The sequence below is a fragment of the Kogia breviceps genome, chromosome 18 (genome assembly GCF_026419965.1).
Source record: "Kogia breviceps isolate mKogBre1 chromosome 18, mKogBre1 haplotype 1, whole genome shotgun sequence".
Taxonomy (NCBI): domain Eukaryota; kingdom Metazoa; phylum Chordata; class Mammalia; order Artiodactyla; family Physeteridae; genus Kogia; species Kogia breviceps.
This window is the reverse complement of record NC_081327.1, coordinates 13,376,061-13,403,579: the sequence shown is the minus strand read 5'-3', so window position 1 is coordinate 13,403,579 and position 27,519 is coordinate 13,376,061. Positions and strand designations below refer to the sequence as shown.

The window sequence follows — 27,519 nt, the reverse complement described above, 5'->3', positions numbered from 1 at the left end:
AGATAAGGCAATTAAAATGATCTAGTCTGAAGAGTACAAAGAAAAAAGAGTGAAGAAAAATGAAGAAAGCCTGCGAGACCTGTGTGACAACATCAAGCATACCAATATATGTATAATAGAAGTCCAGAAAGAGGAGAGAGAAAAGAACAGGAAAAATATTTGAAGAAATGACTGCCAAAATCTCCCCAAACATGATGAAGAAATGAAATATATACATCCAAGACTCTCAATAAGCTGCAAGCAGGATAAGCTCAAAGGGGTCCACACTGAGACATGTAATATTTAAATTACTGAAAAGCGAAGAAAAGACAGAACATTGAAAGCAGCGAGAGGTAATCAATTTGTCACATACCAGGGAGCTTCAATAAGATTAACAGCTCGTTTCTTATCAGAAACCGTGAAAGACAGTGAGATGGTATAGTTAACATCCTGAAAGAGAAAAACAAAAACAAAATATTGACAAGTTGTTCTATAGCTAGCAAAATTATTTTTCAAGAATGAAGAAGAGGGGACTTCCCTGGTAGTCCAGTGGCTAAGACTCTGTGCTCCCAATGCAGAGGGCCCAGGTTCGATCTCTGATCAAGGAACTACATACCGCATGCTACAACTAAGAGCCACGTACTGCAACGATGATCCCGCATGCCTCAGCTAAGACCCAGAGCAGTGAAGTAAATAAATAAGTAAATATTTTTAAAAAGAATGAAGAAGAAATTAAGATATTCCCAGATAAAAACTGAAGGAGTTTACTAGCAGACCTTCTGTTGTGAGTTCGTTAAATTAACGTTTGGGGCTACTTAAGAGCCCCAGGGTGTTGGATGGTGAACTGCAGTTGAAAAAAAGGTCACAAAGGAATTGAAATAGAGAAGTTTATTACTCACAGGTCCTGGAGGAGGTACACAGCACACCTCAAGGGGCCATGCGGGGAGGTCAAGGGTGCAGGCAGAGAGCACAGCAGGATGTAGGGCACATGCCTTTATTATGGTCTATGGGTACAGTATTTTGGGGTTCCCATGCTAAGGCCAGATTGGTTGATTCAAACCAAAAAGAATGGAGTTTCAGTAAGCTTTGTGGAGGTCTTATCAAAGGAGAACACAAGGGGAAGGCCCTAGGAGGCAGGGGAGTCTGTTTATTACATAGGCCATGGGGGGGGTGGTCCTACCAGGAACTTACATTTACTTCTGACTTTCTGGGTACTTATGGCATGTGCTTGGTGGGAGAGCTAGTGTTAATTCAAGGCCCTTGCAGGTCACTTGACTACACAAAATGGATGCCAAGGCAGCAATATTATGAAATAGTTTAGCTAAACTCTCAATACCTTCCTTATAAGAAATGCTTTAGTCTAAAATGAAAGGACAGTAGATAGTAACTTGAAGTCATAAATACATAGGAAAATATAAAAACCAGTATTATTGTACTTGGTTGGAACCCCTATTTTTTCTCTATGACTTAACAGCAAAGCATAAAAAAGAATAAATTTATGTTAATGGATACACAATGTATAAAGGTATAACCTGTGACAATAATATAAAGAGGGGGAAAAGAGATGTACAGGAGCAGACTGTATACTAGTGAGACTAAATTGGTATTATTCAAACTATGTTGTAAAATTTAAGTTGTTAATTGTAATCCCCAAGGCCAACACTAAGAAAGTAACTAAAAATATACAGAAATGGAAAAAAGAGAATCAGTCATATACTACTAAAAATTAAACTAAATACAAAGCAGATGCACACTGCACATTATGGAGGGGGGAAGATGGCCCAAATGGACAGAGAGAGAAAGAATTTTTTGTTTAAAATTTCTTCTCCTGCCTTAAAATATAAATTTTATTTCATCAAATACATTCTTTTTTTTCTTTTTCTTTTGGCTCTGCCGTGTGGCTGGTGGGATCTTAGTTCCCTGACCAGGGATCAAACTCAGACCCACATCAATGAAAGCACTGAGTCCTAACCACTGGACTGCCAGGGATTTCCCATCAAATACATTCTTAAATACGTTTTTATAATAAATTCTTATTTACCAATGGAAATTGCCTTTTTATATATTTAATTCTAGAGATACATATATTTTTAAATTTCAAAGAATTAGCAAAGTTTTAAGAAATATCTCTCCACACACCATTAACATGTATCATTTTTTTTAATGGGAGATATTTTTTTTAAAAATATTTATTTATTTATTTTGGCTGCGCCAGGTCTTAAGTTGCGGCACGCAGAGTTGCAGATTTCTTAGTTGTGGCTGGCATGTGGGATCTAGTTCCCTGACCAGGGATCGAACCCAGGCCCCCTGAACTGGGAGCGCAGAGTCTTACCCACTGAACCACTGAGGAAGTCCCAACTTGTATCTTTTTTAAAAACGTATTTATTTGGATTGAGTAAAACAATATTGGCTACATTTTTTTTTTGGTACCAGATATTATGACCAGCAGTATGGAAAGAGAGATAAAAGATATGAATTAGTTCTAAAGCATATCATAGTTTAATTGGTGAGGCCAGAAGAGTGTAAAATGTAAAAATATAAAATAGTGAAACTAGGGAATTCCCTGGCTGTCCAGTGGTTAGAACTCCATGCTTCCACTGCAGGGGGCCTGGGTTTGATCCTTGGTTGGGGAACTAAGATCCTGCATGCCTCGCAGTGAGGCCAAAAATAAATAGATACATAAAATAAAATAGTGAAACTAGTTAGAAATGTAAAGCAAATATTCTCAAAATTCTAGCATAATCATAGGTTTTTATTAGTTTCTCCATTTGGGAGGAGAGGGTAGTGACATTACACTTCTCGAAAACTAAAAAGAAATGCAAAGATGGGACAAAATTTTTTAAAAACTCAAGAGGTAGTGTGGACCAAGGATTTTGTATCCAGCCAAGTTTTCCTTCCAGTACAAGGCCATAGAAAAATAGTTTTCAATATGTATGCATTCCCATAATCCTTCTGGAGGAATCTAGGAGAGGGTAAGCTACATCCAATCAGGAGTTTACTGGGAGGGTTTCCCTGGTGGCACAGTGGTTAAGCATCTGCCTGCCAATGCAGAGGACATGGGTTGGAGCCCTGGTCAGGGAAGATACCACATGCCGTGGGGCAAATAAGCCAGTGCGCCACAACTACTGAGCCTGTGCTCTAGAGTGCACGAGCCACAACTACTGAAGCCCCTGCGCCTAGAGCCCGAGCTCCGCAACAAGAGAAGCCACTGCAGTGAGATGCCTGCGCACCACAACAAAGAGTAGCTCCCACTCGCCGCAAGTAGAGAAAGCCCGCGCGCAGTAGCAAAGACCAAATGCAGCCAAAAATAAATAATAAATAAATAAATAAATAAATTTATATTTTAAAAAAGTTTACTGGGAAAACTTCAGTAAAATGACTGAAAGTCAGCATTTAATATACTTATTATATATTATTACATATTATACATATCCAATGGTTTACCCAATTTTCCTCAAAATAACATCTTGCAAAATTATAAGGCAATATCACAACCAGGATATTGACATTGATATAATCTGATGATATTTAGATTTTCTCAGTTTTACTTGTACTCATTTGTGTGTGTATCTACATGTCTCTGTGTGTTTAGTTCTATACAATTTTATCACATGTAGGTTTGTGTATCCACCAAGTTTGTCAAAATATAGAAGAGTTCATCACAAGAATCTATTGCATTGTCCTTTTATAACCACCCACATCCCTCCTGTTCTTTCATTCCCCCATCCTTAATCTCTGGCACCCACTAATCTTTTCTACATCATATAATTTTAGTATTTCAAGTATGTTATATAAATGGAATCATATGTTACCTATTGAGATTGTTTTTTTCTTTCCAATCAGCATAATTCCCTGGAGATTCATCCAAGTTGCTGTGTGTGTCAATAGTTCATTCTTTGTTTTAAAGTTTTAATTGTTGATTATTATTCCATGGTGTAGATGTACCATGTTTTTTTTAACCAGTCACTTGCTAAAGGACATCTGAATTGTTTTCAGTTTTTGGCTATTTCAAACAAAGCTGATATGAATATTTGTGGACTTTCAATTTTACGGTTCAATACATTTTTTATTTCCCTTGAAACTTCCTCTTTGACCCATGAATTATTTAAGTCTGTGGATTAATTTCCAAGTGTTTGATGTTTTCTTATTGTTTTGTTTTTATTGATTCTAGTTTGATTCCATTATGGTCAGAGAACATATCTATATGATTTCAATTCTTTTAAATCTTTTGATGTTTTTTTATGACCCAGCATACAATCTATCTTGGTGAATGCTCTGAGTCCTTAAAATAATGTATATTATGCTGTTAGTGGGTAGAATGTTATATAGTTCTAAGACTAAAATAAAAGTAAAATGAACAATGTCACTAGGACCATACTTGTATTTACATTCTGGTATATCTGTGTAAGTTTTCTATAGGGGATATATCTACTCTATATCTATATGCTTAATATGTCTATATACTAAGTCATTGGGCATATGCATCTTTAAAGCTAATAGGTATTACCTATGTTTCCAAAGTAGTTATGATTTTCACTCTCACCAGCAGATGAAATTACCATTTCTCCAAATCCTCACCAACTCTTGACATTTGCCAACTTTATTTTTGCCAATAGACATTTGTGAGCAGGTGTCTGTGTAGTTCTGGTTCACATCCCTGATTACTAATGAGGAGGAACAATTTTTCTTATGTTTATTGATAATTTAGGTTTTCTTTTCTGTAAAATGCGTATGGATTTTTACACTTTTCAACTCACTTATTTGAGTTTTTCTGACTGAAAGGAGTTTGCATTTTGGAGATATTCATCCACCCTTGTGCCAGTTATCAATTTATTGCCTCACAGCTCCAAATTTAACTTTCAGTACCTGCTGTACTATAATGGACTGGCTTCTAAGCATTTTCTCGTTTAGAGTGAGCATGATGTTGAGCTTTTCAATAGGCTTCTCTTACTGGACCTGGTGTGCAGTGTTTTGCTTTTTCTTGCCCCTCCTGTATGAGTGTTTAGTAGTGTGGGTATGTGAGAACATTCAGTGCTGTTCTGCCCCAGCCATGTACCTAGAGAGCATAGTCTCTTGGAACTCTGCAGCCCAGCCAAGGCCAACAGACTAACTTCCTGATGCAGATAATGTGAACTGTAGTCCTTGGGCCACAGCAGCTTCTGACTCTCCCTAGGTGCCCACACACAAGCTGTGGGTCACTTATGCCCCGGCAGTTTCCCATGGCCCTTTCAATGCAGACACCGTGTTCTCAAAATCTTGTACCAGCACCTCAACTATACCAGTTGCAATTCAGTTGTGTCCCAAAGGTTTGTTTCCTGTTTGTTCAATGACTATAGATCAGCTCTGGCCCTGGAAACCCACCAAAATTCTCCACCATCCAGTGGGCTGAAACCACACCTTCTGTGAAACTTGAACTGAACCCCAGAGTTAGAGATGGGGCCCACCTTCAAAATTTATCTTTTCTTTGATATTCTCGCTCAGCCTTTGGGTACTCTTCAGAGTTCTTTTACATCTTGCGGTTACTCTTCTACCACAGTTTGATATTTCTTTATACTCCATCTTGATCTAGAACTGGAAGTAAAATATATCCTTTAATAGCCACATTAAATATTTACCTTAACTGGAATTAATGATGCATTAGGATTTATTTCTATACTCTTATAGAAATTAATCTTTGAGCAAATGAGAGGGAAATTGCATATCACTTCTGATAATGTTTCACTGAGTCACAGGACCATAACTGGTAGGAGAGAATGGGAAATTTGTTATCGAGCTGGGTAGCCAGGTGCCCAGGAGGAAAATGAGAATTTTGGAATTCTGTCAGAATTATGGTACATCAACAAAAGAATAATATATAAGAATAATATGCCACCATAAGAACACAACTCTTCATATCCGAGAAGCTCTCAGGGACAAAATATATTTTCCAGGAATGCCCACTGAAATATATCCCATCTTATATGCTTTCTTAAAACATGACACTCTCCCATCAAAATATGCCTGCCTAGTATGATCCTTGACATTGATCTTAGTAATATTTTTTCTGATCTGTCTCTTCATGCAAGGGAACAAAAGCCAAAATAAAACAAATGGGACTACATCAAATTAAAAAGCTTTTGCACAGTGAAGGAAACTATCAACAAAACAAAAGGGCAGCCTACTGAATGTGAGAAAATATTTGCAAATAATATATCCAATAAGGGGTAAATACCCAAAATATACAAAGAACACATACAACTCAACATCAAAAAAACAAACGACCTAATTAAAAAATGGGCAGAGGACCTGAATAGACATTTTTCCAAAGAAGACATACAGATGGCCAATAGACATATGACAAGATGCTCAACATCACTAATCATCAGGGAAATGCAAATCAAAACTGCAATGAGTTACCACCCCACACCCGTCAGAATAGCTATCATCAAAAAGACAACAAATAGCAAATGTTGGCAAGAATGTGAAGAAAAGGGGACCCTTGTGCATTGTTGGTGGGACTGTAAATTGATGCAGCTACTACGGAAAACAGTATGGAAGGTCCTCCAAAAGTTAAAACTAGAACTGCCATATGATCCAGCAATTTCCTCCTGGGTATTTACCCAAAGAAAACAAAACCACTATTTCAAAAAGGTATATGCTCCTGGTTGTTCACTGCAGCATTATTTACAAGCTAAGATATGGAAGCAACCTAAGTGTCCATTGATAGATGAATGGATAAAGGATATGTGGTATATATATTCTATGGAATATTAGTCATAAAAAATGAAATCTTGCCATTTTTTGATAACATGAATGGATCCAAAGGGTATTATGCTCAGTGAAATAAGACAAATACCATATGGTCTTACTTATATGTAGAATCTAAAAAACAAACAAAATGAAAACACTCATAGATACAGAGAACAAATGGGTGGTTGCCAGAGGAGAGAAGGGGTGTTTGGGGCAGGGCGATAGGTGAAGGGGATAAAGAGGTACAAGTCTCCAGTTATAAAATAAGCCATGGAAATGCAATACACAACATAAAGAATATGGTCAATAATATTGTAATAACTTTGCATGGGGATGGACGTTACTAGATTTATCATGGTGATCATTTCATAATGTATGCAAATCACTATAAAATCACTATATAGTACACCTGAAACAACATATTTATTGTATGTCAACTACATTTCAATAATAAAAAATAAGTGCTTCAGAAAATTTAAAAAGGTGTAGCTGCTTAAAGCAATAGAGAATGGCAGAAGTGAAATTATGTGACTTCCAAGGCTAGGTATGGAAGCATCTTTTTATTTATTTATTTGGTTGCACTGGGTCTTAGTTGCGGCAGGTGGGCTCCTTAGTTGTGGCTCGCCTGCTTCTTAGCTGCAGCCGGTGGGCTCCTTAGTTGTGGCCAGTGGGCTCCTTAATTGCGGTTTGCCAGCTCCTTAGTTGTGGCATGCAAACTCTTGGTTGTGGCATGCATGTTGCATCTAGTTCCCTGACCAGGGATCGAATCCAGGCCCCCTGCATTGGGAGCTCGGAGTCTTAACCACTGCGCCACCAGGGAAGTCCCCTGCAAACATCTTTATGGCATATTGTATTTTCCAAATAATGGCCACAACATATCCTATTCTACAGCTCTTATTTTGTGACACTTCTTTCACTGAGTTGTAACTGCCTCATCCAAAGGAGTACGACACAATGATGTTATGTGATTTGAGGCTAGATCATAAAAATTACATGCACTTCTATCTTCTTTGGGACACACTCTTGGAACCCGTCATCATGTTAAGCAGCCACATAGAGATATCACATGTAGGTATTGTGGCTGACCATCCTGCAGTCTAGTTGTCGAATCAACTGCCAGGCATGTGAGCAAGTGAGTCTTTTGATGATTCTAGACTTCAGCCATCAAGTGACTCGTAGCTTTCAAGCCACCCCATTTGAGATAAACTGTTGCTGCCAAGCCCTGTGCAAATTTTTGTAGATGTGTGAGCTAAATAAATGATTGTTGTATTTTAAGACAAGTTTGGGGCAGTCATTATGCAGCAATAGAAACTTGAACAATTGCCAAAACATGTTAAGTGTAAAAGCAAGGCACATTTAAAATATACATAGTTTATGTATTTTAAATAAACAAATGGAAAAAGACTACATTCGAGTTATATATATATTTTCATAACATATGTAGTTTCATATGGACAATTTACATAAATAGGTCACTTCCTGATGGATTTGTACCATAGACTGGGGACTGTTTGGGGAATTTGAGTCATAGGCTTTTTCAGGCTAGGATAGGGTTTCATTAACAGAACATCTCCCTCAAAGCTTTCCCTCAGGAAGCTTTCAAACTACTTGCTATTGTTTAATTACAATGCCAAAGATCGTTGGGTAAATACAGTTTTAAGCCTGATGATTTATTTTGCTTACTGGCCCCCTTGCTCTTTCAGTTTTCTAGCCTTTTAAAGTTCCCAGGCATTAATTATACTGTACGTAAAATATCTCATTTTAGTGGCTATTTCCTCTCTTTTCTTTTAAACCCCAAACTTCTCACCTCCCATACTTTCAGCTAACCTTGCTTACCACTTCATGAAAGCACTGAAGGAATCAGAACACTTCCCAAGACTTCTTCTATGTCATTAACTCACTTCCCAGCATCTGCACCCCATATCCTGCCATTTTATTGCCAGGAATAAGCCTCCCATGGTATCACCTAAAAAACTAATCCTTCCATCCACTCATCTTACCCCTCTACCTATATAAGGTCATTGCTCCAGTAATTCTCACTTCTTTGTCCTGAATCATCCACTCGCTGCCGCCCCGCCCCCACCCGCCCGGTTTACTGGATTATTCCAATCAGCATACAGAATTGCTATTAATTCTCCCATCCTGAAAACAAACAAAAACACTCCTATTCCTACTGCTACACTATTAACATACTTCTTTGCTTTCTTTTGCAGCAAAACATCTCCGAACAGTGTATCCAATTTCTATTCTTATCAGGCTTTCACTTCAATCACTCTAAAACAAAGACACCAAAAATAACTCTGCTCTTTTCAAGTTCAACAGTAACATCAATATTGCTACATCCAGTAGCCAATTCTCAAGCCTTGCACAATTATGTAACCTGACAATGGTATCTGATACCATTGACCATCCTTCCTTTGACTCACTTTCATTTGGCTTCTGTAATGTCAGACTCTGTTTTCCTTCCATCTCATGGTCTTCCTTAGCGTCTTTTGCTGGTCTGTCCTTTTATCCTTGAACTCAATGTTGGAACACACTGTGGATCAGTCTTTGCTATTCTTCTGCTCTCATTTACATGTAGGTCCTTAAAAATCTTAGCCTGCCTCATTTTAAATAAGTATAGGCAATAACTACAAAATTAATATAATCTCTACCATAGTACAAGCTAGAACAACCAAGTGCCCACTCAACATTATCATTTTGTGTCTAAAAGACATTTCAAATACGTTCAAAACTGAATTCCCAGTCTTCTCCCACAAAACTGATGGAACTGTAGCTTTCCATATCTCAGCTGATGGGAACACATCTTTCCAGTTGCTTGGAACCAAAACCTTTGAGTTAATGTCACCCTGGACTTTTATCTTCCTCTCACAAGTGACATCTAGTCCCTAAACAAATCTTGCCTGCTCCATCACATTTACCATATATCTATAATCCAACCACTTCTTACCACTGTTACCATCCTGGTCTGAGCCACCATCATCTTTCATCTGAATTAATGCCATAGCCTCCTACCCACTTAGTTTTTTTGTTTGTTTGTTTTAACACAATAGTAGCATGTCAGATCATGTCCTCTGCTCAAAACTCTCCAAGGGTTGCCCATTTGCCTCCGAATAAAATCCAAAATGCTCACAATGACTTACAAGGCCCTACAAGATATGGCCCTGTTATCTGACCTCCTCTATCAATCATCTCCTTGCACAGACCTCTACAACAGCTTCCCTGATATTCCTCAAATACACCAGCATAGTCCCATTGTGAAGCCTTTGCTCTAGCTTTTTCCTCTGTCTGGTATGCTCTTCCCTTAGATAACCGCAGACTTACTCCTTCATACCTTCAAATCTTGACTCAAATCTTTCCTTCTCCATGGTCTACGCTGATCATTTTATTTCATACAGCAACAAATATTATCATTCATATTCCTCTCAACTCCTTTTGAATCTCTCTCTTTTTTTTTTTTTTTTGTGGTATATGGGCCTCTTACTGTTGTGGCCTCTCCCGTTGCGGAGCACAAGCTCCGGATGCACAGGCTTAGCAGCCATGGCTCATGGGCCAAGCCGCTCCGCAGCATGTGGGATCTTCCTGGACCGGGGCACGAACCCGCGTCCCCTGCATCGGCAGGCGGACTCTCAACCACTGCGCCACCAGGGAAGCCCCTCAACTCATTTTGAATGACCTTTCCCCCCCATACCATTTGTTCTAACGTATTCTACAATTTATTATTATTCCATCTCCTCCTGCAAGAATTGCTCATTAATACAGTATATCCTAAACACCTATGATAGTAGCTGGAATACAGTAAATACTTAATAAATATAACTAATTTTAGAATGACAGACTTGGGTGGGGAAAGCATTTTAAAGTCATCTTTGCTAGGAGGCTCACTGCCTTTGCATGGTTGGGGCAATGGTCTCATTTTTTGTTCAGACTGCTACTTTAAATCACTATAAGTGGCTTTGGGGGTAGAGAATCAGTTTGGTGTTTTGAATCCCACAAGTTTCAAAATTGTGAATTTACCATCAACCTGGATTGAGCACCTGCAGGCCTGACACAGCATCTCTTAACAAAGCAATGTCACTTTCAATCTCTGCTAGCAGCCTCTCTGTAGCTAACTCTACACTAAATTCATCTCTTTCACAGGACATTACTGAAAGCAGCAAGAAACATCCAACACACACATTCTGAATCACTCCTTCCATTTCCCCTAACATTACAGCCTTAATTGGTACAAGATCTTCCTTGTAAGATGGTAAGGAGTCTGCTCATTTCAGTTTCCTAGCCTAAAATGAGCAGATCCTCATTCTCCATTGCCCTAAGTCAATGCCATATTTCAGATTTCTTTTACCCACAGCACTCCACTTCCAGGTACAGACTTTTATATCCATAAAAATTATTGATGTCAATAACAAAATGACAACAGCATCAACAAATAAGAAGTTTAATTTTATATAAAGAAATACAGAAGGCAGGCAGACCCGAATTGGTATGGCTGTTTCATAAAATCAGCATAGGTGTAGACGTGTTCTGTATTTCCGCTCCAACATCCTTAATACCCAGATACCATTCTCAAAGTCCCCATAAAATTGCCAGAGGTGCAGATTAAATATCCACATTGTAGGCATGGAAACAAAGAAAGTGCAGAGAGGAAATAAGGATTTCTTAAATGTCCTATTCATACAAATACCACTTAAATCTTGTGGATCTGCAAGGGAGGCTGAGATAGCGTTTCAGCCAAGAATTCTATTACTGAAGAAGGGAAAATGAATACTGGGTAGGGAAACAGCAGTCTCTGACAGATTCTTATCAGTTTTCATTGCAAAATAGTCTATAATGTCAGTTTTTTAGTTTAATTCAAAAGCTGTGCATTCAAGTTTTATAAAATTTCCTACTATAAAGATTTATTTTGGCTATCCAATTTTTTTTAAATTTCTAAGTAACATTCTTGAACTGTGGTCAGAGATGGTAGAAAATATAAGCTTTTGGACTTTGTTACAATTCACACCTCTTCAACAATCCACTGATTGTTAAATGTACAGGTGTTTTTTTTTTACACTATGAATTTCCTCATACAGCATACGGGATGAGATGTGAATGAAAGCTTTCTCATATTCATTATAGCATACAGTGCCCCCCCACTCCAAAAATCAGGGTTAAATGTTAATGAAAGATTCTCAACATTCATTATACTAATAAATGTCCTCCTTTCATGCAAATTCTCTAAGATAACATGAGTCATAATGATAGCTTATATCTGTGATATGCTATGTTGAAGGCACTGTCCTAAGAACTTTATTATGTAATAACTTACATAATACTTCCAAGAATCTTATGAGGAATTATTAGCCTTAGGTCTATCTGATAATTGATTAAACCAAAGCAGTGGTTAATTATCATGTTAAATGTCACAAAGGAAATCAACTGAGTCAAGATAATGTTGAAAAAGACATATGCCATGGCTAAAAGTCTTCCTATATTTACATTAACAGAATTATTCTCTATTATAATTTGCTGAAGTTTAGTAGGTTTTTCTACATGGATTACATTATCATTATCTTTCCCCCATACAAATTCACTGATGCTGAACTTTATGAAGCAAATGTGTTTACATATTCACATTTTAAGAATTCTTTGATGATAATGAATTAATGACCAGAGAAGGCTCTCTATATTAGTCACAAGCATCAGATAATTCATATATAAACTTGTGAGCCATGACTGAAGTCTATTTCACATTCCTTATATTCAAAAGATTTCTCACTGATATGAACCCTTTGATGTTGAGTTAGTTGTGAACCACGGGTAAAGGCCTTCCCACATTCCTTACACTGATATGGTTTCTCACCAGTATGAACTCTCTGATGTCGAGAAAGATGTGAGCTCTGAGTAAAGGCTTTTCTACACTCTTTGCATTCATAGGGTTTCTCACCAGTATGGATTCTCTGATGTAGAGTAAGTTGAGAACCGTGACTAAAGGCCTTCCCACATTCCTTGCATTCATAGGGTTTCTCTCCAGTGTGAATTCGCTGATGTTGAGTAAGTTGTGAACCACGAATAAAGGCCTTCCCACATTCCTTACACTGATATGGTTTCTCACCTGTATGAATTCTCTGATGCTGTATAAGTAGTAAGCCACGAGCAAAGGCCTTCCCACATTCATTACATATGTAGGGTTTCTCACCAGTATGAAGTCTCTGATGTTGAGAAAGATGTGAACTCTGCGTAAAGGCCATTCTACATTCTTTACATTCATAGGGTTTCTCACCAGTATGAATTCTCTGATGTTGAGTAAGCTGTGAGCCACGAATAAAAGACTTCCCACATTCATTACACTCATAGGGTTTCTCACCAGTGTGAATTCTCTCATGTTGAGTAAGTTCTGAGCCACGACTAAATGTCTTTCCACATTCTTTACACTCATAGGGTTTTTCACCAGTATGAATCCTTTGATGTCGAGTAAGGAGGGAGCCACGATTAAAGGCCTTTCCACATTCCTTACACTGATAGGGTTTCTCGCCAGTATGAATTCTCTGATGTTGAGTAAGTTGTGAGCCATGACTAAAGGTCTTTCCACATTCCTTACATTCATAGGGCTTCTCATTGGTATGAATTCTCTGGTGTTGAGTAAGCTGTGAGCCACGGATAAAGGCCTTCCCACATTCTTCACATTTATAGGGTTTTTCACCAGTATGAATCCTCTGATGTTGCATAAGTAATGAGCCACGAATAAAAGCCTTTCCACATTCCTGACATTCATATGGCTTTTCCCCATTATGAATTTTCTGATGTTGAGAAAGCTGTGAGCCACAAATAAAAGCTTTGCCACATTCCTTACATTCATAGGGTTTTTCACCAGTATGAATTCTCTTATGAAGAATAAGTTGTGAGAGCTGCGTAAAGACCTTTCTACATTCTTTACATTCATAGAGTTTCTCACCAGTATGAAGTCTCTGGTGCAGAGTAAGTTGTGAGTTCTGAGTAAAGGCCTTCCCACATTCTTTACATTCATAAGGTTTCTCCCCAGTATGGACTTTTTGATGTCGGGTGAGTTGTGAGCTTCGAATAAAGGCTTTCCCGCATTCTTCACATTTATATGGTTTTTCACCAGTATGAATCCTATGATGTAAAATAAGTTGTGAGCTCTGAGTAAAGGCTTTCCCACATTCCTTGCATGCATAGGGTTTCTCACCAGTATGAAGTCTCTGATGAAGACTGAGTTGTGAATCACGACTAAAGGCCTTCCCACATTGCTTACATTCATAGGGTTTTTCACCAGTATGAATACTCTGATGTTGAGTTAGGTGTGAGGCTCGTCTAAAAGCCTTCCCACATTCCTTACATTTATAGGGTTTCTCAGTAGAATGACACCTGGGAAGTTGAGATAAATAAGTATGCTGATTGAAAATAGACATTTTTTCATATATGATCATCCCTTGACTGAAATATTCCTCCTGATTTTCTTGTTGCTTTTCCAATGTGCCTTTGACTTCCAAATAATCTCTGGAATTGGACTCCTCAAGATCACAGTTTTCAAGCCTGGCACTCATTTCCCATTGGGATAATTCTATTTCATAAGTATCCTCTTTTGGAGTTAAGTCCTTGTTTGCACCCCTTGAAGGCAAGTCTGAAAAATAAGAGAACATCAAAAATTTCTTTTGTCATTTCAAAAGACCTTCCACAGTAGAAAAGACTATATGTGAAAAAATATATATGGAAATAATATCCATAGGAAATAACTGGCTTACCTCAGTTTTTCAAATATTGTGTACTACATACCTTTCACATCACAACCTGATACATGCAAAGTTTCATAAAACAATACCTATTCTGTTTTCTGTTCTATACTACACTATTCTAGTCATCTTTCTCTCTCCACCCCACCTTCTCTCTCTCACACAAAAAGTCAAAAACCACTAAACTGATTTCATGCTGCAGTAATGTGTTGCTACCCAGAGTTTGAAAAAACATTAGCTTAGAGTGATTTCATATATTAATATGTATAAAGGGCACATGAGTGGTCAGAGAATAATGAAAACTATACTTAGAAGATAAGGGAAGGGACTTCCCTGGTGGTGCAGTGGTTAAGAATCCACCTGCCAATGCAGGGGACACAGGTTTGATTCCTGGTCTGGGAAGATCCCACATGCTGTGGAACAACTAAGCCCATGCACAACTATTCAGCCTGCGCTCTAGAGCCCATGAGCCACAACTACTGAAGCCCACGTGCCTAGAGCCCATGCTCCGCAACAAGAGAAGCCACTGTAATGAGAAGCCTACACACCACAACAAAGAGTAGCTCCCACTCGCTGCAACTAGAGAAAGCCCTTGCGCAGCAACAAAGACCCAACACAGCCAAAAACAAATAAATTAATTAATTTAAAAAAAGAAGATAAGGGAAGAGATTAAGAAAACCTTTTAGGTCAGTAGTTCTCAAATTTTGGTGGGGATCAAAATCACCTAGGGACCTTAAAGATTCCCAAATATCCACACAAAACTAACTGAATCTGAATCTAGTGAATCGGAAAAAAGAGCTTGGAAATCTCTAGTTTTAATGCTTTCCACTAACAGATTCTGATCAAATTCAGATTATGATTAACTATCTTTGCCTAAAATTTTTAAATAGCTTCCAAATTAAACTTCTAAAATAAAATCCAAATGCCTTCCATGACTTTGAGGAAGCTCTCCATGGTTCCTACCTAAGTATCTGATTCCCCATGAGCCTTCTCAGCTTTGCTCACTATTTGCCAAACATATTAGATTCCTTTTAGTTCTGAAAATCACAAAGCCTATTTCAACTTACAACTACCTAGAGCCTGTCCTACGTCTCTGGACTGCTCTGAATGAGATACTCTATATAAGCCAATTCTCATCCTAAGGTCTCAATTTAAATGCCAGTTCCCGAATCTTAAACATCTATTTCTGGTAACAGAAGACTAGGTAATTTAAATGAACCTTTCTAATGATGAGAGCAATTATACAAATTGGACAAGATATAAAATGGCACCTGACTGAAGGCATTAGAGAATTCATATAAGAATAAAGAGTTGGGCTTCCCTGGTGGCGCAGTGGTTGAGTCTGCCTGCCGATGCAGGGGACACGGGTTCGTGCCCCGATCCGGGAAGATCCCACATGCCGCAGAGCGGCTGGGCCGGTGAGCCATGGCCGCTGAGCCTGTGCGTCCGGAGCCTGCGCTCCGCAACGGGAGAGCCTACAACAGTGAGAGGCCTACGTAACGCAAAAAAAAAAAAAAAAAGAATAAAGAGTTGGTGGGCTAAAAGTTGAAAATATGAAATCTCAGGGAAATAAGCCCAACATTTGGGCCTACTTTTCCATTTGGGGAGGTCTTACAATTCTAGAAAAGGCAAGTGAGATGTGGAGAACTAAACAGTGTTTTGGACCATTTCATGGGTCTTGGGTGACAATAATTGGAGAACAAGGCTCAACATAAATTCTTCATACTTTGGGTTGGGAGCCCAGAGGGCTACAATGAGGAATAGGGAGAAACAGTAGACCAGTCTGGGCAGGGTCTGAAGTATGAATCATATTTGAATCATCTCAAACTCAGATATCTGGACTGAGGTTATTCAAGATCACTTGCCATAAGCAAACCTAAATCTTCACTGAAGATGAAGGCTTAAAATTGCTTTTATAATTTCTCTTTACAGTGTCTAGCTCTCAATAAAAATTGACCAGGTGAATGAGGATACAAGACAACTTAACTAAAAATCAGGAGAAAAAAGACAAAAGAAATGGACCTATGAGGGCTGTAGTTATGTATCCACCACCACAGTAATGATAAACAACAACAGTTCTATTATTCCTAGATACTCTTGTGCCATCCCTTTGCAGTAGATCTCTCTTCACCCTAGGGGCAGATGCCTGGAAACCACTGATCTGTGTCTTCCCCAATACCTCACTACAGATGCAAACAAAAGTACATCCATCCATACTATATCTAAGATAAAAATGCAAAAAGTGAACATATACCTCTCCAACTGCCTAGCCTCTTGCATACTACTTCCTAGGTACTAACCATGGTTATCTTCTTTAGTTCTCCCTATCCTTACCAATTAAAATACCAAGTTGCTTTTGTTTACTTATTTTTACTTCACCCTGTTTTGTTTCTTTATGCCCTCCCATGTCTTTTCTTATTTACTCTTCTATCCAAGGCAATTCTATTTGTTCATCCCATAAGAATATCTTTTATCATTTCTCAGGCACTGCTTCAGGTCAAAGACATAACAAAAGGCTTCTGTAATCTTACAGAATGCTGGGGATGTTGGAGAGCAAACAAAGCAATTATCCAATATAAGGGAAAGAGTCTGGAGTGATAAAGTTCCTGGTATTCTATTTTAAAAAGAGTAGATTGGATGGACATATAGATCAAGAAAAAGAACACAAACAAAATTCTCATACATTACGTAATGGGAATGCAAAACAGTACAACCATGATGAAAAAGTTTGGTTGTTTCTTATAAAGATAAACATATACGCAGCATATGATCCAGCAATCATAGGTATTTACACTTATATCCAGATAAACATCTGTACACCAAAAATTACAGTAGCTTTATTCATAATCGCCAAAAAAATGGAAACCCAGATGTCCCTCAAAAGGTGAGTAAATCAACAAACTCTGGTATTTCCATGCAATGGAACAATACTCAGCAATAAACAGAAACAAACTATTGATTTATGCAATTATAGATAAATCTTAAATATATTTTACTAAGTGAAAAAAGCCAGACCCCAAAGGCTATAAATTTCGATTCTCATTTGTATAATATTCTGGAAAAGGCAAAACTGTAGGACTGAAAATAGGTCAGTTTTCATAGGTTGGAGGGAGAAAGGATTTGATGACAAAGAGACAGCATGAGGGATTTTAAGGGTGTAATGCAACTGTTGTATATTATGACTGTGACAGTGGATACACTTGATATGTAATGGTGCATCAGATTTCCTGAAGAACACACAACAAAATTTGGATAAAACATGACAAACCCCTTTCTAAAAGTAAGCCAAGCATAAAAGAAAGTAAAGAAGATCCACAAGGGACACAATGAAATAAAAAACAGAAACTACAGAGGTAAACATGTTTTGAAGCCACAGCTATCTTCAGGACATTTGCTGTCTTCAATGGCCTACATTTGAATCTTAATGATTAAAAAAAAAATCCAAGAGACAAGGCCTTGGACCAATAATAGGTCAGGGGTTATAAATTAATCTCTTCACAAAATTGGAACCATCCAAAGCCTACAGTTCAGAGGGAGGAAAAAATTCCTCTGGAGTCAAAGGAAAAAGACAAGGAAATCTTAGTCTTAGCAATTTTAAGAAATCTTTTACTCTGAGATGGGGAGTCATTGGAAGGTTGTGAGAAGCAGCATGACAAAATCTGACTTTGCTTAAAAATGATCCTTCTGATTGTTTTGTTTAAATTTTTAAAAAAAGATAGTCAGTGGGAAAATACAGAAGCTAGGTGGATAGAAGTTAGGAGGCTATAGCAATAATCCACATGGCTCAGGCTAAAGTGTGGAGGAAGGAGTGGAGAAAGTGAGATGTCATTGCATTCTGGATATATTCTGAAGGTATAATGAAGAGGATTTGATGATGGATTGGACATGCAATATAAAAGAGAAAAGTCAAAGAAAACTCTTAAGTATTTTGCCTGAGCATCCAGAACAATAAATGTGCTGTTTACTGAGAACTTCTTATTATAGTAGAAGGTTTGGAAGAGAATATCTAGAGTTTGGTTTTGAACTATTTGGTTTTGGACTTTACATGGTAAAGATGTTGAGTAGACAGGCGTATATGGGGTTCTGGGGACATACATGGATAAGATTTATAAATTTGGGAATTGTCGACAAATAGATGACGCTTGAAACTATGGGATTTGATGAAATCATCCAGGGAACCTTTGGATACAGAAGAGATGGGAAGAGAAGGGAAGAAAAGATAAGGGAAGTTTGAGGATTGAGCCCTCGGGCACTTCAACATTTAGAGGTCAGGTGGATGAGAAGAAACTAGCAAAGGAGATTAAGAAGGAGCAGCCAAAAAAAAAAAAAAAGCAGCAGCAGCAGCCAATGACAAGGAAGATGGAGAAAAATTAGGAGAGTGTGGACTCCAAGAAGCCAAGTGAAGAAAGTGTTTTAAGGAAGAATGATCAATTATGTCACATGCTGAAAGATGAGGTAAATGGTGACTTCTAATTTAACAAAGTCTTTAGTGATATGGAGGATACTAGTGATCTTCACAAGATAGTTTTGGTGGAGAAATGGGGATAAATTTTAATTGAAGTAGATTTAAGAGAGCATGGGAGAAGAGCTGGAGGTAGGGAGCATGGAAAATTCTTTTGAGAAGTTTTGTTTTAGCAAGTAGCAGAGAAATGGGGCTGTAGCAAGAGGAAAATATGTGTTCAGAGATTTGTGTCTGTTTTGTTTTTCCTTTTAAGATGAGCGAAGTTACATGTTTGTGTGCTTGTAAGTAGCTCTCTGCAGGAAACAACTCTTTGCAGGAACCAGCACTTTGCAGAAGGCCTTTTGCCTTGTCACTTCAGCAAAGCTATATTTTAACTAACTTTTATACCAGATGCCCCCATGCTTAACTAACCTCCAGCCCAATCACACCTTTGAAATCTACTGTTCACACAATGCCCTGCCTAATCTGTTGATTCTTTCCTTAAAGAAGCAGAAATGAAGAATAAGTAATTAACAGATGACTAGATCCTTTCCCCAGCCTTCCCTTCAGTAATCCCACGAGCAAACTACATGAACAAGACAGCATCTAAAGGAAGATCACAAGAGTCAGTAAGTCTGCACATAATGGAAAATGACGAGGAATCTGACCCCCTACCTTAATGATTAACTGAGATTGTTTCCCCTTTTGTCCCTTTAAAAACGTTCATGGTCAAGCAGAATCTTCAGTTGGTTCTGGGACACAATTCCTCCTTCTCTCCAGGTTGCAAGCCTCCTGAATAAAGCAACCTTTTCTTTTCTAACCAACACTTATCTTTCAAGTATTAGCTTTCGAGTGGTGAATAGCCTAACCTGAGTTTGGTAATATGCTGATAAAAACGATTATAACAGATATAGACAAGCTGATGTTTCAGGAGACTAAGAGAGAAATCACTTCAACAATGTCCTCAAACAGATGAGTAGGACTGGCATTTAGTATATGAGGTACTGGCCTTAGATAAAGGCACAGAAAGTCATCTATGATAATAGGAAAAGAGGCAGAATGAGTATGGGTGCAGGGAGGTAGATTGATGAAGTTTAAGTTTGTAGAAGTTCTTTATCAGTTTCCAGTGAAATCAGCTCGGGGCAATCAACTTAGAGTCAGGCAATCAGAGGAATCAGAACAGTCATGGCCTAAGGCAACTAACAACTTAGCTCTGAAGTAAATAAGCAAAAATTGATAGCCATACAAAGAGAAACTGATAAATCCACAGTCAAAGTAGAGGACTATACTATTGTGATATAATAAGAAGCAGTATATTTGGACTTTGTCCCTGTTTTCTGGGAGAAAGTTCCTTAAACTCTCAGAATTTCCTGAGTGATAAAGGTAAAAAGAATGTTTTTAGTTATTCATAACATGTCCCTTTCAACCACATAAGTTTATGTTAATGAGGTGAGTTTTGGAAAGCCCCCAAGGACAGGAGCTGGTTGCCAGGGGAACCAACCATGTAATTAAAGCATTGGAACTTTCAGCCACTCCCCACCTCTGGAAAAGGGAGAGAGGTTGGAATTTGAATTAATTGCTAATGGCCACTGAGTTAATCAATCATGCCTACATAATGAAGCCTCATGAAAAACCCTAACAGAAGGGGTTCAGAGAGCTTCTGGGTCAGTGAATACACTGAAGTGCTAGAAGGGTGGTGCACCTGGAGAGGGCACAGTTCTGCAACTCTTCTCCATGCCTTCGTATAGTGTAAGCCTTACAGTTGGCTTTTTTTTTTCTTTTTTGTAATGCAAGAGTATGACTTAAGCTTTGACTGTCAAGGCATTCACTTCAACCATGTCTGGATCCAATAAACACATTGCCAGGCACATGATTAGATAAAGAGGAAGGCTGAATCAGGCTGTCTCCCCACACTGAGGCTCCTTTGTTTTAGAGATCTTGATTGATTTCAATAACTGACCATTTGGGCCACCTGTTTAAGAATTTAAACTTTGAGTTCAATGTCTGTGCTCCTAAAAGGCAACTGATGACTGATGGTATTATTGGCAAGATCATATATAACTGTCGTTGAACATTAAAAAATATGGAAATCCACCCAAGTCATTTTACAAAGTTAAATGAACTCAGGTAACAAAACTGGACAAAGAAAGCTCACAAACAATCCAGTCTGTGGAAAACTAATCCAATCTCACAAACAAACGTAGGTAAATTTTTAAAAGAAAATATTAGCAACATAGAATCCAGCTGTGTATTTAAGGACTAATACATCATTATCAAATAAGGTTTACCCCACAAATGCAGAAATAGTTCAACATCAGAAAATGTATTTTAAGACCATCTATTAAAAACTCTAATGGCTCTTCCTTAACCTAATTAAGGGTATTTACCAGAAACCGACAGAAACATACTTAATAAAAAAATTTTAAATTAAACATTAGAAGCACTCCCAATAAAGTTTGAAAAAAGACAATAATTGTTTTCAAATTGTGATACAGTCAAATACTCAGCTCCTACTGATTAGTTTTCACAAAATGGTACAAAGAGAAAAGAAAGGGATCATACATTATATGTAGAGAGCAAAATTATCTACCTAGAAATCCAACATGATCCATCACAAAACTATTAGATATTTCTATAAGGTTATTATCAATTTACAGAAAGAAATATTTTGCTCTACCTATATATGTATGTATATATATGATTTTTGTCTGAGAACAAAATATTCCTATTTATAATATCAACAAAATTTATAAAGTACTGAGGAATTTACTTAACAAGAAATGTGCAAGACCTTTTAAAAAGGCAATGAAACTTTACAGAAGGACATAAAAACTAGATATAGCATGTTCAAAGATAGAAGGATTCAATATTGCAAATATGTGAATGGTACATCAGATTTCCCCCAAACACCATGAAATACTGGACAATTTATATTAAATATCCCTTTACAAGTATGCCATGCTTAAAGGAAAATAAAGCAGATCGAAAGGGGGCAAAATGAAGAGATCATCAGATACTAGAGGTCAGCATGCTCTGAAGTCACAGCTACTCTCAGGACATTTGTTGACTTCTTCAATTGCCTAAAAGTTTATACCTTACTGGTATGAAAAAAACCCAAGAGACAAAAAGCCTTGGGCCCACTAAAGGGCAAGGACTAGCATTGAACCTCTTCACAAAATCAGAACTGTCCAAGGCCTACAGTTCAGAGAGAGAAAGGAAAAGAAAAATCCATCTGATCTCAAAGGAAAATGACAAGGTACATTTTTGTCTTGCCCTAGACTCTCAGTGAAAAGAAGAAAAAATGCTATGGATAATTCATCATTACACAAGAGCCCCTATGCTTGCAAGAAACTGCAGAATTAGGCCGGTTCCTCAGAAATTGTAATTGTTGAATGATATATGTAATATAAATGCTTAAAATATATTAAAATATAAAATCAAAACCATGAGGAAGAGAATATATAGAAGAAAAGTAAGATCTAGGGGAGAGGGAAAATAACAAAGTTCTAGAAATAAAACAATATAATCAATTATATTAAAATCTTAAAAAAATAAAACAGCCAGAGAGAAAATACAGATTACTTACAAAAGGAACAACAATGAGACAGATGGTAGACTTCTCAAGAGCAACAACAGAAGCCAGAAGACAGTGGAATAATATCTTCAGAGTGCTGAGAAAAAAATAATTGTCAGTATAGAATTCCATACCCAGTTAAATCATCAGGCAAGAATGAAGATGAAACAAGGTTATATTGCAACAACAGAAATATAAATGAAGAGTATTTACTAACAATAGGTCTTGCTTAATGTATTTCATGATAAATAAAATGATCACAGTATGAAGGTATGATGGAAGATGAATAGTGTGCAAATAAAAGGATATTCATGTGAGTAAATCTACAACCAAGTATTGCCATTTTGTAAAACAAAAATAATGCCCATTTGGGGAGGTTAAAAGAAAACAGAACTAAAATATTAGCCAACAATAACATATTAAATAGGAAAGATTAACCAAAATTAAAACATTCTAAGATTCTTTATATTGTCCTGGGAGAAGGGAGACATTAACTATAGCATTTCTTAAGTATGTACTTGTTAAGTGACACAAACAATAATGATAATGATTAAATGACCAAAACAGGCAGAAATACTCTCAAAATATTTAAACTCACCAGTAATCACAGCAATATGTTATTCAATTTTTTATCTACAAATTGACAGATATTTTTAAGTGATGATATCTAGTGTTGGTCAAAGTATAGAAAAAGAGTAAGTCATATACACGTCTGACAAGAATTTTGTGAAAATAAAATATGTATTTTGCATAGAGATGAAAATATCACATCTCTCTATAAACCTCAACTCACTGCCACAGCAGCCACTGATTTATTTCAAGGTAGACACAGTCCTTGATATCTGTTTTTTAACTTGTTGGCCTTGAAATCCTAGGGATGAGAGTGAGGCATATAGTTTATTACAAGACCTCTACAAAGTAGTATGTATGCAGACCAAATATTATATGTGGTTTGAATAACTATGCTTTATTATTAATAAAAACAATATCTAGTAAAATATTTAATTTCCATTTAAAATGTATATTTTTTCAAACATCATTATAATTTAAAAAACTACAGGGGCTTCCCTGGTGGCACAGTGGTTGAGAGTCCGTCTGCCAATGCAGGGGACAGGGGTTTGTGCCCCAGTCCGGGAAGATCCCACATGCCATGGAGCGGCTAGGCCCATGAGCCATGGCTGCTGAGCCTGCGCATCCGGAGCCTGCACTTCACAACGGGAGAGGCCGCAACAGTGAGAGGCCCGCATACCGGAAAAATCAAACAAACAAATTACAAAACTGCATTTGCATTAAGATGAATAAAATGCATGTGATAAAAAAATTAATGATAACCAGTAAAAGCATACAAATAGTGTACATCTTCCAAACTAAACAAGGGAGGAAGTGGAGTTTAAAAAAAACAAAAAACATAAAAACTGTACCCATCCTGATTAAGGAAAGATTTTAGAAGGAAGCAAAGAAGATCAAGAGAGTAATCCAAAAGCATAAAATAGGAGAGAAATAAATCCAAGCATACTGGCAATAACAATTAAATTTTAAAAATAAATTCTCAGATAATATCATATTACAGTAGTTACCAAACATGTCTGAACATTTATTTGAACAACCTAAGGAACTTCAAAAAATAATATCTCTGTCCCGTGCCCATAGATTGTGACTTAAGTGGTCTGGGATGTGGCCTGGGATCTGGAATTTTTAAAAGGACTCCTGCTATTTCCAAAGTGCAAATAAATTTAGAAATAGGGACTTCTCTAGTGGTCCTGTGGTTAAGACTCCACACTCCCAATGCAAGGGGCCTGGGTTCCATCCTTGGTCAGGGAACTATATCCTGCATGCCGCAACTAAGAGCCTGCATGCCACAACTAGAAGATTTCACATGCTGCAACTAAAGATCCTGCTTGCCACAGTGAAGATCCCGTGTGCCGCAACTAAGACCCGGTGCAACCAAATAAATAAAAATAAATAAATACTTTTCTAAAAGTTTAGAAATAATTTCTATATATTTTTCCAAAGTGATTATGCCAATTGATACTGACATCAGTAAGGTACAGAACACTTAAAAAAACAGATCTACTCACATATAATTCATATACCTACAGTTCATTCATTTAGAGTACATACAATTCAACAGTTTTTAGTATATTCATAGTTGTACAATAATCACCACAATCAAATTTTATAACATTTTTATCACCTCAAAAATAAACCCCTCAAAAATAAACCCCATACCTATTGGCAGTCATTTTCAATTTCCCCATTTTCATTTTCCAATCCACCCTCACCTCCCAGCTCCCACCCCAGTGCTGGGCAACCACTTATCTACTTCCTGTCTCTGGATTTGTCTATTGTGGACATTTCATATAAATGGAATCATACAATATGTAGTCTTTGTGTCTGGCTTCGTTCATTTAGCATGTTTTCAAGGTTCATCCGTATTGTAGTATGTATCAGAACTTCATTCTTTTTTATTGCTAATATTCCATTGTAAGGATATACCAATTTTACTCATCTATTCATCAGCTGATAGACATTTGGGTCATTCCACTTTTTGGCTTTTATGAATGAGGTATACAGCACTTCTGTATTTAAAAGTTGTAAACACTTGGTATTGACATACTTCTCAATTTTTGCCAATCTAGGGCGTGTGAAACAATTATTTCACTGTGGTTTTAATTTGCATTTCCTGACTGCTAGTGAGATTAAACAGTTTTTCATGATTACTGGCTATTTGCATTTCCTTTTCCTTGAACTGCCTATAAATGTCTTTTACCAATTTCTCAAAAAGGTTATTTACCTTTTTCTTAACCATCCATAGGAGCTTTTTATATTCTAGATACTAACTTAATTCTTGTCAATATGCATTGCAATTATCTTCACCCAATTCACAGCTTGTCGTTTACTTCATGATGTCTTTTTATAAAGAGAATAATTTTCATACAAATTTATCAACCTTAGAACGATTATTTTTAAAAAGAACTAAACAGAACCTTTAGAAATGTTCAATTTAGTTCTCTTTCACATCTGTTCCTTTATAAAAATCTTTTATTGCTTTTCATTTTTGTAATTTAGTTTATTTCTTTAAGGATTTCACCAATAGTTTATATTTATTTACATTTAAAAATTCTAATATGTTAAATCTTTTACCATGCAATCTGTTGTTTCCTTAGATTACCTGTCAACTCACCTGTGACCTGTTTCCTCATGGGTTTGATGATCTTTGTGAGCTCTCTTTTGTTGATTAATTTGTGAGAATTCTAAAAGCCCTCTTACTTTCCTCCAGAGAGAATTTGCATTTGCTTCGGCCAGGATTCAGAGGGCACCACCTTAGAGAATAAAATTTCAACTCCTTTTTTTCTATTCCCCTATTTCTTATTACTCTATGATTCACTTTTCTTTAAATATAATGTTTTTCTGTTCCTCCTACAAAGTTAATGCCCAGCCCAAGCCCTTTACACCTACTACTCCAACTGCCTGGAATACTGTTCCTCCAGATACTGGCCTGACTCATGCCCTTACTTTGGTAAAGTCTTTGTTCAAATATTACTTTCTTAGAGAGGTTTCTCCAAAATCTGCCTATCTAAAATAACCTACCCCCCATTCCCCATTTAGTTCTTTCTCTGCCTATTCTACTTCACCTTTATTCATACTGTTTATTGCTACCTGCAATTTTTATATTTATTAAATAAATAAGTATATGCACATAAATATGCACACACATACACATATATTTTTGTTTCCTTATTTATTTTGTATTTCTCCCACAAGAATGTAAGTTTCAGCAGAATAGGAACATTGTTTAGATCATTATTTCTCCAATGCCTACTACAGTCGTTGGCATAGAATAGGCCCCTCAATATATAAATATATTTTGAATAAATGAGTACATTTTAAAAAACGGAGACAAGTGATATAAGTCTAAATACAAAAAAAATCTGGAAAGGAACTGACTCCCAAGTTTACATAAAAGGGTTGTTACAGGGGGAAAAGAGAAGTGAAGGGTCAAGAGACAATTAAATATCGGCGACTTGAAGAGTCCAAAGACTAAAGTCATCATTTAGATGGGAAAATCACTTATTAAAGTTCTAATTGATATAGGCTCTGTCCCTTACATTGCTACAGGAAAAAAAAAATTAACTTTCTTCAACAATCACAGGTTCTTCCTGAGCTATTTTCCAATAAAAGGTGGTTCTAGCATATTCATTCAGTGTAAAATACAAAGTTCTTAAAATGTGATATTCAATTGCAAAACACAAATAAGAGAATTTTTTTTGTAATGGATTGTGTTCACTTGAATTGGTAGTGAAATGCATTGATCCACACTGTCACTATATAAATAATGTAAGCTCTTCTGTTGTCAGAAAAACCATACATTTCTATACCTATTAAAAAAATATTTAGAGTTGCTTTGGCAGATCTAAATTGTAACAATGAATCATAGACTGTTTTTTCTGGCAATATTGCAAGTATCCCAGAATTCAATTCTCTCCCTTTGTTCATCAAGGAAGACAGGAAGGAAGACAGGCAATTATATTTGAAGGCTGGAGAAGATAAATGTGCCCAATGAAACCATCCATGTCTACTTCCAGTAATTTGAAACTATTCCTTGGAGAATAATAAGAAATTCAGTTAATCACTTAAAAACAACCTTGAAATAACAGAAAAGAAAGCAGCCATTCCAAAGGTAGATCCTGAAATACTAGGGGTAGATATCCTTACCTAGTGACACCAAGTTACTATAGTTCTCCAACATCACATCTCTATACAAATCCCTTTGAGCAGAGTCCAGGCATTCCCACTCTTCCTGAGAGAAGTCAATGGCAACATCCCTGAACATCACTGATCTCTGAAACACAAACAGAATACTAGTTGTGGGAATAAAGAAAATATTTTTTCAATGGAAGGGGAGATGATAGAGAGCTCTCACGAAGAAGGCAACAGAGCAAATAGGCTGGGAAGCCTCTTATATGGATAAGACACTAAAGAAATTGGTGCTTCTGAAGTTCCTTTTTATGCCTGTTGCTGTAGCTATTTCCTGCATATAGAATATCTCATTTTACACATAAATC

The 27,519-nt window shown here is 37.0% G+C and overlaps 1 protein-coding gene across 5 annotated transcripts in view; it reads right to left on the bottom strand.

Annotated features, from left to right (window-relative positions):
* Window positions 1-352: 352 nt before the first annotated feature.
* The window catches only part of LOC131744941 (zinc finger protein 420), a 39,493-nt gene continuing 12,326 nt past the window's right edge, over window positions 353-27,519 (bottom strand). The window contains exons 4-7 of one of the 5 annotated variants that reach the window (XR_010837748.1): window positions 27,170-27,296; window positions 12,803-14,329; window positions 5,341-5,550; window positions 353-429 (exon numbers count right to left, since the gene is read on the bottom strand). Coding sequence is in view for 4 of the 5 variants with exons in the window: in XM_059045002.2 (XP_058900985.1) it covers window positions 12,399-14,329; window positions 27,170-27,296 (2,058 nt within the window). In the remaining variant the exon portion in view is untranslated. Of the gene's footprint in view, window positions 430-5,340; window positions 5,551-11,130; window positions 14,330-22,465; window positions 22,551-25,637; window positions 25,768-27,169; window positions 27,297-27,519 lie in introns of those variants that run through there. The other 4 variants (XM_067019032.1, XM_059045003.2, XM_059045002.2 and 1 more) reach the window with 4 other exon arrangements.